General features: G+C 38.0%; 1 protein-coding gene across 1 annotated transcript; it reads right to left on the bottom strand.

Annotated features, from left to right (window-relative positions):
* Positions 1-952: 952 nt before the first annotated feature.
* On the bottom strand, positions 953-9,633 carry bbs5 (Bardet-Biedl syndrome 5). The gene is made up of 12 exons (XM_088353370.1): positions 9,463-9,633; positions 9,248-9,330; positions 9,092-9,157; positions 7,747-7,796; positions 5,148-5,275; positions 4,928-5,063; positions 4,740-4,835; positions 4,577-4,639; positions 4,376-4,510; positions 2,459-2,542; positions 2,135-2,158; positions 953-2,021 (listed from the first exon to the last, which is right to left on the bottom strand). Exons 1-12 carry the CDS (start codon positions 9,522-9,524, stop codon positions 1,920-1,922), a joined length of 1,029 nt encoding a protein of 342 aa, XP_088209496.1. The 5' UTR covers positions 9,525-9,633; the 3' UTR covers positions 953-1,919.
* Between the last annotated feature and the right edge of the window lie 3,475 nt (positions 9,634-13,108).

A 13,108-nucleotide genomic window follows, 5' to 3' on the forward strand; every position in this document is an offset into this window, starting at 1 on the left:
TTACACATGTAAATCACTCAGTGCAGATGTTTCAGTGGTTGACTGAGCCTATATAAACCCAACTTTTATATTTACAACCTGGTTATAAAATAACACAGCAACAAAATAGTAATAAAATGATAAGTTATTTCAGATACGTGTACCAAACTGGTAGCTTTTCTAATCAGTAACATTGGGGAGTGACAAATTGCTCAAGTGATCAGGTAAGATATTTTGCTTCCATTGGAAACTTAAAAATCTCAATTCTCCTCAGCTCAAAATATTTAGAGATGTGTCAAGTCAAGTCATGTTTATTTGTGTATTATAGCCCTTAATCACAAGAAGTCTGCACGGATCACAGACTATTGCAAAGTACAGACTATTAATACAACATCTGATCTAAAACCTACACGAGGGCAAGGAAAAACTTTAAAAAACTGTCAGAACAATAGCTTGCTAAATTTCAACAGAAATCATTTGAAAGGGAAGAAAATGGCCTAACATTTTCCATGTCATCCTAAAATCGATATTCGAACAGTTAGGAAATGAAAACATATAGTAAGGAACATTTTTTCCCCTTCATTAGCTGATTTTCGGTTCCTCAATTCAACATGTCTGACACTGCCATTATGATAGGGCAAAAAAGTGAAATACCTCGTAAAATTTAACAAGAATTTTCTTATGTTATGTTTCTTATATTATTTTATACAAGAGGGCAATCTATCTTTTTGTGTGTTTTTTTTCTCCCTGATGTGCTAATATGCCAGAACAAACTCTGTATACATGTGTATACCGTAAATAATTTTTCACTTTTGTCACAGAGTACTTTCTGAAGTTTGATTAAATACAGTAGATAACTTTAAGACATACCTTACACTCAGTGACAAAGTAATCCCCTTTTAGAAACTCTTAACCTCACCGTGAGATCAAATTCAGGTTACCAGTATCGACAAAAAAAAAAAAGTGAATGAGACTTGGTCAGTTTTGTATTAGTTCTCATTTGAAACATGCATGACATTCTAGGGACATTAAGCCGTGAATCAATGAGTTAAGACCAGTATTAGCATGTTACTACACCGAGTGAACAGCTGCTGCTATAGGCGATGACACTTTGTCCTTATTTTACAATGCTTGAGTGCTGTGTTTAGGCATGGTTCCACTCACATAAAGTATATATATATAAATGCATTAAGTACTAAACTATGTCGCCTATACACAAAATAACTCTGTAGAAAGTTGGTTTCAAGTGAGAATTTACATATACATTCAATATGTTCACAATTAATATATTCAGTATAAATTAATTTGAATTAAAAACTATACAGATGTGTGACTCTAGTTCAAGGCTGGGCATTCTTTTCAAGTTGCGGGCTGCATATGGTTAAAAAAATGGCAGAGGGGCTGAGCCAGTAAGAAAAAAATAAATAGATTTTTTGTATCTGCAGGTTAAAAGAAATCAGATTTTTCTAAAATGCGTTTATGAATAAACATGCAGACATTTACATGTTATATTTGGTTTAATATCCAGAGACCATTTCATCGAATGGGGTACTGAAGCACTCAGAATCAAAGCAAAGTAAATATTATACCTCTTCAAAATTTAATAAATATATTAAAAAACTATAAATATAGAAGTTTTTCTTCATGACATTTAACAGTTATCCTAATAATTAAAATGAATACATGATGAAAACAATTGCAAATACAGAAAGATGTATCCATGAGATTTACTTGAATGTTGACATTCTTGCTTTATGAAAAATATATATCTATGGAGGGGAGGGTCAAAACGGGATACTGGGGACAAGTGTCGCACCAAAACAACACTAAATAGATTTCATAGTAGTTTTTGGTTAAAAAAACAAGGGCCCGAATGTGGCCTACAGGCCGCAGTTTGCCCAACACTTGATCTTTTTACTGTAGTCGTTAATCTAAAACATTTAGCTCATAACTTCCCAGAGTCCTTGAAGTGTAAATCCATCTCTGAGCTTCTCAATTGCTAGACCTAGTTCCTCCGAAAAAACAGGCTCGCGGTCTTGTTGCTTGAGAGAAAACAGAACAGAATACTGTGATCAAAATGTATGGAATGACAGTAAGCCCCGTTGTTTACTTGTTATTATTTTAAATAAAAGTAAAAGGCATTGTTGGACGTTACCTTATTGCCATCAGCAAAGTAGGCCTGTGGGTAGAAGACAATGGAAAGGTTAAAAAAAAAACCCTCAAACCTTAAACTTGATTTGAGGTTAGACTGGTTGAATATAAATGTCTCAAAATTCCTTACAATAAATCAAATCGTTCGAGAAAAAACAAGGTCTTCTGCTTTCCAAATTACGAATTTCCAATGATATATTTTTGCAGTAGTTATTCTTTGGAAAGTGTGACCTTGCGTGTCAAGAGGTCATCAGCTATTCTTGGAACGGCAAGCACAGATTCCCCAGCGGGTGTGCAAAGATTGACGAAAGCAAACAGAGGCACTCACAGTGAAAGCGTCCGTCTGTTCGTCCGGCTCGATTTCCACATCGTCTTGAGGCTGATCTAGCGTCACTTCTTCCAACGGCAATGGCTAAACGTTGAGTGAACACAGGCAAACAGAAGATTTGTGATAGTTGAGTGGATTATTTGAGGGAACTTTTGAGTTTTTTAATTATTTAATTTTAGTCAGATTTTATTTGTTTTATGAACAGTTTTTATTTAATTTTGAATAGAATAGTCATTATGTATTTGGTTACAACGTAGTGTACATTGTTTACAATGCAATTACATGTGGATAAACATGTAATCAAGACTTAAAAGATAAAAATAAGATGAACCATATTGTTATTAGGAGACATAAGTAATATTCAGATGTAGATTTTTTTTTAAATATAATAGCTTGTATTTGTCAAGTTCAAAATAAAAAAAGTCACTATTGTCACGACCAGAACGGAATCAGGACCCAATTGTGTAAGGTTTACCACCAGTTTTATTGAAAGAAAGAGGAAGGATTGCGCCCAAGATCCGGTGTTCGCTGGACGTAGGAAGCAAGTCACTCTGGCACTCGGATTGTGATCCGAATACGGAAGAGGATCTTCCGTAGCGAGCGATGGCGGTGTCAGGGACAGAAAAACAGGTCGCTAGCCGGGACAGGGAGAGCAAAAACGAGGTCGGGGTCGGAAACTAGTCGTAAGCCAGGACGGGAGAGTAAATGTAGCCGGGATCAAAACAGGTTGTAGCCGGAGACAAACGGGAGCAAAAACGGGACAGGCGGGAGTCAGGGTCAAAAAAAGGCTTGCTTTGTATTAACAGAGGTTCGCAGACGGACTGACAGCAGGAGAGTAAAAGGACTAGGTTTAAGTAGGGACAGGGAGCCAATCAAAGCCCGCAGCGGTTGGCGCCAAATGAGCAGGCACAAGTGATTCACATCGGTTATCATGACAACTATAGGAATCTACAATTTCATCTCTCATAAGGACAAACAATAATACCAAAATTGACACAAAAATGTATTACACATTTGACAAATAACAACATGACATTCTTGAAATAAAGATAATTTTGTTTTTAATATTTTCTGAAAGAAATAGGTTCCGTGAGTTGCAATTCTTCCCCCAAAATTTAAAACACATGTTTTTTCTAATTCAAGATTTTTGTTTTGTTTGCTAACTTTGGAACAAGCCTAAATGAACATATTCATTCTTATGTAGAGATGATTGATTCATGTCATAAACCGGAACAGGATCAGGACCCAAATGCGTGACGTTTCTCACACAAGCCTTTTATTTTACGGGAAATGGGGAGTCATGCACGTTAGGCAGAAGTTTGGTGTGGAATGACAGGAAGCCAGAGGCCGACGGTTTCAGTTTAGACCTTGAACGGTTTTGACAATGTCCCTTAACGCTTGCTTATTTGAATTATTTTTTATTTTATTTTTAGGATTGATATCAAAACAGGATATCGAAATTAAACAGGACAAACTAGACGGGGACGAAAACTGGAGATAATAATAAATAGGACAAAAATAGACGGGAATGATAACTGGAGATAATAAACAGGACAAACAAAGACGGGAACGATACCGGACAAACTCAAAACACACGTATTGCGGGGCAGAGGTTTGTTGACGGACTGACAAAGGTTGAGTGAGAGCACTGATCTTAAATAGAAGGGAAGCAAATCTGTCAACGTATTCATTCATGCCAAGATATTAGGATCGATTTTTTTTACTTTTGTAAATCCAAAATTTGAAACAGATTCACAGATCGTTTAACCGGTGTGCATTTCTAACTCATTATTCTATTTAATATATTTAAATAGGTTTTTATCACTTGTGTCAAATTCAAATATGTTAAAATGGTAAAATCTAGGATTTTTTTGAGCAGTATACAAATATATCAAGAGGCACATGAGAGGTACCTACCTTTTCTTCCATTTCGTAGTCCACTCCGAAAATGGGGTTAGCAGAGTATACTTTATGTAGCGAATTGATCTCCTTAAGAGCATCTTGAAGCTTATCGACAGGATCAATTTTGAAACCCAGCACGTAGCCGCCACTCTACAAATATCCAGTTTGTCATTTACAATCAAAGGATCAAATTTAACTGAGGTATCCTAAACTTACCTGGCGGGAACTCTCGATCACCAACGCCAAGCCAAATTTGGAATCTCTTATTCTTATTGACCACTTTAGAAGAGGATGACAATAGAATACACATGTAAACAATAAAAATCAAACAGCAAATCTATTGGGAGCCAGAATCCGAAATGAAACCTAATATACGTACAATCTGGAGGTAAGGAATGCTGACGTTGAAGCTCTCATTCATGTTGGCGTGCCACACAATCCGTACATTGGTGACAAAGAAGGTTCCCAAATTACCCTGGAAACGTACACATAAGAAACAAAATCAACAAAAATTTGAAGCAAAGTTATCAAAGTGCAAGGAAAACATTTCAGTTTGAAAACCTGCACCTGATCGCTGGATAAATTCCAGACGCCATTAATTTTATCATAGACCTGCTCCCGGGGTAAAAGTCGCAGGTTCTTATTTTGAATGAGAGCCGCTCGCAGTTTAAGGTCCCTGTACATTTTAGACGTCTCGTAGGCCCTGTGCCCAAAAAGAGAAAAACATATTCATTGTTATTTAGTATTTAGGACAACCGCGTTGAGCATTTCCCCTTGTTTTTGTTACCTGTGCACAGCAATGACAGATGTAAAGAGGCGAGGACTTCCTGGAACCACGTTGGTGAATATAAACTCAAATCTTGTGTTGTTGGACTTGGTCAGGATGTATAAAGCTTCTGTTTGACCTCTGAGTTTCTGGGGGACAATTAGTTAAGTGCTCTATTTCACATTTTCATATTTTCAATATTATCTTCCATACAAGCAGGTGACATTTGTTTTTACAGGTCAAACTTATAGTGGTTCATGCACATAGAACATCATTGTCTTTATTATAATGTAGAGCACATGTAATAACCTGTAATAATAAACATGTAATAAAAGACTTAAAAAAGGTTAAAAAAAGAAAAGAATATTAGGATTGTTGGGTAACAGACTGACCTAAATTGTATATACGTCAGAAAATACAGTAGTACACTGACATTAGCAGCATCAATGTGCAAAAGAATAAAGATTTATACGAATGTGACAATTTTAAACTTTTCAAATGTGCTCAAATTATAAAATCTGATCACTGAAGTGTTGTGAAGGAAAAGGTGGATGTCATGATTACTGATGTGACTCAACTGTGCCCGCTCATTTGGCGCCAACCGCCGCAGGTCTGATTGGCCTTCCTGTCACTATTTGAACCCTGTCCTGTCAGTCCCCTGTTGTCTGACCGTCTGCGAACCTCAGTGTATACTAAGCAAGCCTTTTTCGACCCTGACTCCCACATGTCCCGTTTTTGCTCCCGTCTGTCTCAACCTGTTTTGATCCTGACCACGTCTGCTCTCCCGTTCTGGCTTACGACTCGTTTCCGACCCCGCCCACGCCTTGCTCTCCCAGTCCCGGCTACCGACCCGTTTTTCCGTCCCTGACACCGCCATCGCTCGCGACAGAAAATCCACTTCCGTATTCGGATCACAATCCAAGTACGAGAGCGACTTGCTTCCCGCGTCCAGCGAACACCGGATTGTGGGCGCAGCCCTTCCTCTCTCCTTCAATAAAACTTGTGAGAAACGTAACGCAATTGGGTCCTGTTTTCTTTATAGATCGATAGATAGATACTTTAATTATCCCCGCAGGGAAATTCACAAACTTATAGTGGTTCATGCACATAGAACATCATTGTCTTTATTATAATGTAGTGTGCATGTAGAGGTAAGATCGGGCCAAAAAAAAGCACCCGAGCCCGACGCAGGCCCGAGGGGTATTAAACCCGACCCGGACCGAGCCCGACTAATTAACTGGATTTGCTGGCCCGGCCCGAGGGGGCCCGAAATTACATATTTTATTTATAAGGAGGGGTGATTTATGATAACAAATTAAACTCTGCCTTTTGTTACAACATCTAGGCCTAAGTTAAATAAAACTGTATAAACATTTACATCTTTTATATTTCTGTGTCTGCACTGCAGATGTCACATTAAGCGACAATCTGTCATTGACGGGTTTTTTTTTTTGAGGTAGCGAAAACATTTAAGGGCGTCCGTCATTTTGACGACTTGATCATTGGGCCATAATCCACAGCAGCAGTAGTAGTACGTCCTTAAGATTTTAGCGCGGCACTATCATTGAGGGGGTGTTGACGTGTTGTGCCCTTTTCCGACTCCTATGCAAATCCCCCCCCCCCCCCTGATCGTATTCTATATAAAACGCTTATTAAAACAATAAAGCTAGCTAATTATAATAATTGGGAGATCCTAGTCTATATAACGCGTTTATTTAAACAATAAAGCGTGATTTTATTCTGCAAATTGCGTTTTTTAACGCGGATGAAAATGTCACCAACGTCAATGTACGCTTCCGACAAAAGCGATCGTATTCTATATAAAACGCTTATTAAAACAATAAAGCGAGCTAATTATAACAATTGGGAGATCCTAGTCTATATAACGCGTTTATTTAAACAATAAAGCGCGATCGTATTCTACAAATTGCGTTTTTTAACGCGGATGAAAATGTCACCAACGTCAATGTACGCTTCCGACAAAAGCGATCGTATTCTATATAATACGCTTTAAAACAAAATAAAGCGAGCTAATTATAATAATTGGGAGATTCTAGTCTATATAACGCGTTTATTTAAACAATAAAGCGCGATCGTATTTTACAAAATGCGTTTGTTAATGCGGATGGAAAAGTCACCAACGTCACTGTACGCTATGATTTCCGCAATCACAACTAATTGTACACAAATAATATTTATTTGATTTACTATATTCTTTGGTCTAGTATCCATACATAGTTTAAGTATATATTTTTAATGAACATATATTTATAATTATTAATTAATTTAAAAAAAAAAAAAAAAAAAAAAAAAAAAAAAAAAAAAAGCAGGACCGAACCCGACCTGACCCGACCGTATGACTGACATTTCAGGCCCGACCCGGCCCGAAATTGCCTCGGGTTCGGGTTCGGGTTCGGGCTCGGGCCATAAATCTTAGGTCTATGTACATGTAATAACATGTAATAATAAACATGTAATAAAAGACTTAAAAAAGGTTAAAAAAAAAGAAAAGAATATTAGGATTGTTGGGTAACAGACTGACCTAAATTGTATATACACAGTGGATTGTTTCAAAATCATTATAAATGACTAAAGAAGAGACTGTTTAATGTATACTTACTGAATTTGCAGTTCTTGTTGTGATGTTAATGATGGAGTTGTATCCTACAGCTGAAAAACAAATGTAAGAGTTGACATTTAGTAAATATAGATGTACTTTACTAAAAATAAGCCAAGTATTTTAAAATTAACCATGATCGCCTTTTGTGTAATGATGCTAAATATGTAACTGTTTATAAATATTTTGAATTTGTATAGAGAAATGAGTATTTATATCTTATCTATTCTATTTTTTTCTCCATTTTGCTGATGATTCCATAGCACTTTTTTCTGATGTGCATAGAATTAAGGCCAGTTTACAACTACTACCCTGTAAAAAAAGCCAATAAAGAAAATTATTTTTTTCCTTAGGCAAGACTTTTTTCAAATTATAAATTATAAACGAAATCAACAAGAAGGGAAACTTTTATTTCTTTAGGAACAATAGTTTATTGCGTGTTAACACTGTGTTTGGAACTTATCATAAATTAATTATTAACTGTTATTCCTGACCTCTTGCATATGTTTTGGGCGAGTTTTTGGAGTTTATTGTTTGGCAACCATTTCGCTATCCCTGTCGACGGTATAGTTCACGCGTTTGTTACCTCCCGTCTCGATTACTGCAATGTACTACCCTCCGGTATCCCAAAGTCCAAAATCAAGAGCCTGCAGCTGGTACAAAATGCTGCAGTGATGATTTTAACCAAGACGATATTGTTTGATCACAATCACCGCGATTTTAGCTAATCTGCATTGGCTCCCTGTTAGCTTAAGATGTAATTTTAAGGTTCTGTTGGTATTGTACAAAATCATGCATGGACTTGCTACCTCATATCTTTCAGATTTAATTTCCCCTATGTTCCGGTCTGAAACCTTTGCTCTGAAAACGCTGGTCTACTAGTGATCCCAAGAGCCAAGAAGAAATCCTTAGGTTAAAGAGCATTCTCCATTCAGGCCCCGGTGCTGTAGAATGCTCTGCCCACTGAGATTCGATCTGCAACCTCAGTGGAACTGTTTAAATCTAGGCTTAAAACCCACTTCTATTTTATAGCTTATGAAATACCTTCATTTAATGTTGACAATATCTGTGTATTGTTTGTTATTGCAACATCCATATCAGCCTGGTCATCCTGGAAGGGGGATTACTTCATGTGTGGTCCCTTTTCAAGGTTTCTTCATTTTCCTCATGTTGAGGTTTTTTATTTTTTTCCTTGCCCTCATGTAGGTTTTAGATCAGGGGATGGTGTCATAATAGTATGTGGTTTGCAATAATCTGTGGTCTGTGCAGCCCTTTGAGACTCCTCGTAATAAAGGGCTATACAAAAAAACATGACTTGACTGTTCATTTGTAACTTAACTATACTTACATAAATTGACTCTGGGTAGGGCCAAAGAATGCCAAATAATCCTCAGGTTTGTCACTAAAAGTCGTCCTTAGAAACAACAACGACATCATATTATAATTTTATAGATACACATTGAATGAGCAGGAAACAAAAGTACTAGTTTTGTCTCAAAACTACCTCGATCTCCATTATTCCCCTTCGTGTCCTCGATCGAATCCAGACAATCTATGAGCACTTCACCAGGTCGGGTTTTCATTTGTCTGAGGGCAAAATTTAAAATGAGTTTGTGCATTGTTTTTAAATAAGTAAGCAAGACGATAGAAATAAATCATGTATGTGATGCAGTACCATGTTAAGCCAACTAGCATCGCTAGCATTTACGTGTAACTCACTGTGCAGTGATGTCGAAACGAACGTCTCTGTCCTCCCAAAGTGCATCTAAAACGGATGCCATCGTTTAAAAAAGACCTTTTAATGCGTTGTATGGGTATAGACTGAAGTGATTACTGATTAAAAAGAAGATTTGCTAATCTGGGAGGTTTCCGCTGAGCTGCAGTCTCCATGACAACAGACGGCAAGCGAGAGAGGAAAAATTAAGCGATTCAGGCAGAATGAGGACTGTACTTTATTAAAGATTCGATAATTAAATTGTATTCTTTAGTCATAAAAGTAATCATTACAAAGAAAACAAACGCTTAACTTTGAGAAGAATTTAAAATGCATTGACACCATGCAGAAAACCTATTCACATTTAAATGAAAAAAATGCGTTGTTTGGAGAGCATATTTATTCACTAATTTCGTCCATACATTACATTTAAATTTATTACATATTTGAATAAAAGTTAGCAAATGAAACAGTATGAAAATCAAATTGCATCAACAGCGCAGTTCCATCTGGTGTGCTCAATTTGGCCACTTGAGGGCAGTATAATCGACATACGAGCTCTTGTGATCTTTGCAGAGGATAAAATAATCTATCCCTGTGCGCTAAATTAATTCTTACATGGTTGTCAGATAAAATACTTGATTTTAACAACAAAATTTATACTTGAAATAGGCAAAAATATCTAGCTCCTGGTAAATAATTTTGCTGGTTTAAAAAAAATTCTGATCGTGGTGGAAAATATTTATTAAATTGAGCAAAATATTTAGCCATTGGCTAGATGATACAATTTTGCTTTTTTAAATGATTTTTTCCCCTTTTTTTTTAAGAAAAAATATTTATAAATATACTCAAAACGAGATTTTTTTTTTCTGCGAGTGGGGTTAAAATATATTATTCTATCTATCTATCTATCTTGGTCATATCCCTCAAGAGGGGTGACCGACTGCAAGACAAACACATACAAAAAACAAAGAAAATAAAAAAGGGAAAAAAAGCAAAAAACAAACACAAACATTTTTAGACCATGGCCAACCCAAATGCCCAAACAAGTTCACGGCACCCAAGTTGGTCATGCTTTTGTCCCTCCAGAGGAAAAGGGACACAAGAAAGCGGCCATGTCACTCAGGTCAGGGTGACACAACACACTCTTCTGTTCAACAGCAGGGCCCAACAGCTTTCACTGGTTTACCCCTGCAGCTGCTCTGCCCATCCTTGAGAACGCGTCTAAACATCCCACTCTCCTTCTACAACACCTCTCCACTCATTTCTATCACCAACAAAAAATACATTATTCTGCATTGTGGATATTGTTTTACAGACATTTATAAAGTTTTCAATCACATCCAATTTATGACCCGGATTGGATACGACCAACCGTTTGTAAATGCACTACAATGGTGCCACCTGGCGGTGAGATGTATCAAGTGGTAGATAGCTGTCAACAGGCTGACGAAATTGACGTACGCATTGCCTCGTTGCTATTCTTTGCGGTGCCAGACATTGAAATTAACAAGTTCGCATCTGTGGGAATAAAATTGCATTTGCTGCAAAAATGAGAAATTGCTGGCCGTGGTCGTTAAGTTGAGAAGGTCGCAAGTCGGATGTTAGCGCATGAACTCAAATGTGAGGTGATAAATCTCAAATGAAAGTTTGTTTTTGATTTTTGAGGCCTGTCACAATTGCCATGGCGCCCAATTGGCTCAGCCAGTGCGGCTCATTGACGGATTGGCTTTCCGTCTTTTTAAGCTCAGTGCTCTCATTTTTCCTTTGTCAGTCCGTCAACGAACCTCTGCCCCGCAAGACGTGGGTTTTGACTCGGCCCTGTTTTCCTGTTGGTATTCCCTCTCCGGTATTGTTCCTGTTTATTTTTCTCCTGTTTAATATCGGTTTCAAGTTTCGTTCCTGTCTAGTTTTGCCCTGTTTATTATTCTCTCCAGTTTGCGTTCCCGTCTAGTTTGTCCTGTTTATTTTCGTTATCTTGTTTCATTAGCTATCCTGTCTGTCCCGTTCTGTCCGGTATCAACCCCATCTGTCCGACATCAAATCGGGCAATTGGTATCGATCTCGTCGGCCTCTGGCTTCCTATCATTTCACGCCAGACTGCTGCCTCACGTGCATGACTCCCCATTTCCCGTAAAATAAAAGGCTTGTGTGAAAACGTCACGCATTTGGGTCCTGATCCTGTTCTGGTTCTTGACAGGACCTTGAAGACAAACACTGGGACTGTCTTTACAAAAGTGAATCAACATTGGCAATATTTTTACTTTTTTATTCGTAAAAACACACAAAACAAACTACAACAAACATTCGTTATGACAGTCAACATGTTTCATGGAGGGATTAACAACACAATAAAAACCGAGCAGGATTACATCTCACTTGATGACAACAGGAGACTTCTGCACATGCATATGACAAAATAACAGTCCCTGCATTGCAGATGCCAATTACGACTTGAAACAAATAATGTTGTCTAAGAGCACGGATTTCAAAATAAAGAATATAGCTCAGGGATGTAGAAGATGATCAACATAGCACCACTGGTGGGACATTGTGATAGAAATGTGTACATTTTAAAACGTAAAGACATGTTGTGTTTCATACCCATACTATGTTTTTAATTTTTTAAGTTGGTGCCAAACTGGTAGGCCTTTCGCACTAATCACCAATTAAAAAGTACTTTCAAAGAGGATGGGGACTCCTGCTGTAAAGCAACAAAGACTTGGAAATGTTTCTTATGATAATGAGTCGCATAGGTAACACAGTACTCCCTCTCCATTTAGCCATTTATCTTTCGCATCATCCCATTTTTTTCCATTTCCATTACGAGGGTCCATTGACAAATTCGTACTTCGCAGGATTATGGCTTCACTTCAAAAGAGTCTTCACACCCAAAATAATTAGAGAACTATTTTCATGATTACCAATGGGAATCACCGCTGCGGGCTCTGATTGGCTCCCTGTCCGAAGTTAAACCCAGTCCTGTAACTCTCCTGTTGGCAGTCCGTCTGTGAACCACTGTTGATACAAGGCAAGCCTTTTTTGACCCTGACTCCCGCCTGTCCTGTTTTTGCTCCCGTTTGTCTCCGGCTATGACCTGTTTTTATCCGGACCACGTCTGCTTCCCCGTCCCAGCTTACGACCCATTTTTTATTCCGACTACGTCTACTCTCCCGTCCTGGCCTACTACTCGTTTCCGACCCCGACCACGTTTTTGCTCTCCCTGTCCCGGCTACCGACCTGTTTTTCCGTCCCTGACACCACCATCGCTCGCTATGGAAGATCCTCTGCCGTATTCGGATCACAATCCGAGAGCAACTTGCTTCCCGCGTCCAGCGAACACCGGATCATGGGCGCAACCCTTCCTCTTTCTTTCAAAAAAATTGGTGGTAAACGTTACGCAATTGGGTCCTGATTCCGTTCTGGTCATTACAACTACAGTATATATGGTTTTCTGGGCGCTGATCGGAGCAATTCGAATGAATCGTTTAGTGGAAATTGAAGAACCCTGTATTATTGGGATTTTTACAAGCAAACCATCTGGGTGGGGAAGGGATAAGCACAAGCGATTAAACTAGTTTCCGCACTGAACTTCTGACATTAAATAAAAAATGATTTAATACATACAATCCCTCACCATAATTTACAATG

This window comes from Urocampus carinirostris, chromosome 14, assembly GCF_059441175.1.
Source record: "Urocampus carinirostris isolate Australia breed hairy pipefish chromosome 14, RoL_Ucar_1.0, whole genome shotgun sequence".
Lineage (NCBI taxonomy): Eukaryota > Metazoa > Chordata > Actinopteri > Syngnathiformes > Syngnathidae > Urocampus > Urocampus carinirostris.

What these genes read in the sequence shown, in the direction of transcription:
- bbs5 (XM_088353370.1), bottom strand. Translation starts at nt 9,524, where the DNA reads ATGGCATCCGTTTTAGATGCACTTTGGGAGGACAGAGACGTTCGTTTC. An exon ending in CGTTTCGACATCACTGCACA is followed by an intron (nt 9,331 to 9,462) that starts GTGAGTTACACG and finishes TTTTGCCCTCAG; the next exon opens with ACAAATGAAAACCCGACCTG. An exon ending in AACAGACGGACGCTTTCACT is followed by an intron (nt 2,159 to 2,458) that starts GTGAGTGCCTCT and finishes TTCTACCCACAG; the next exon opens with GCCTACTTTGCTGATGGCAA.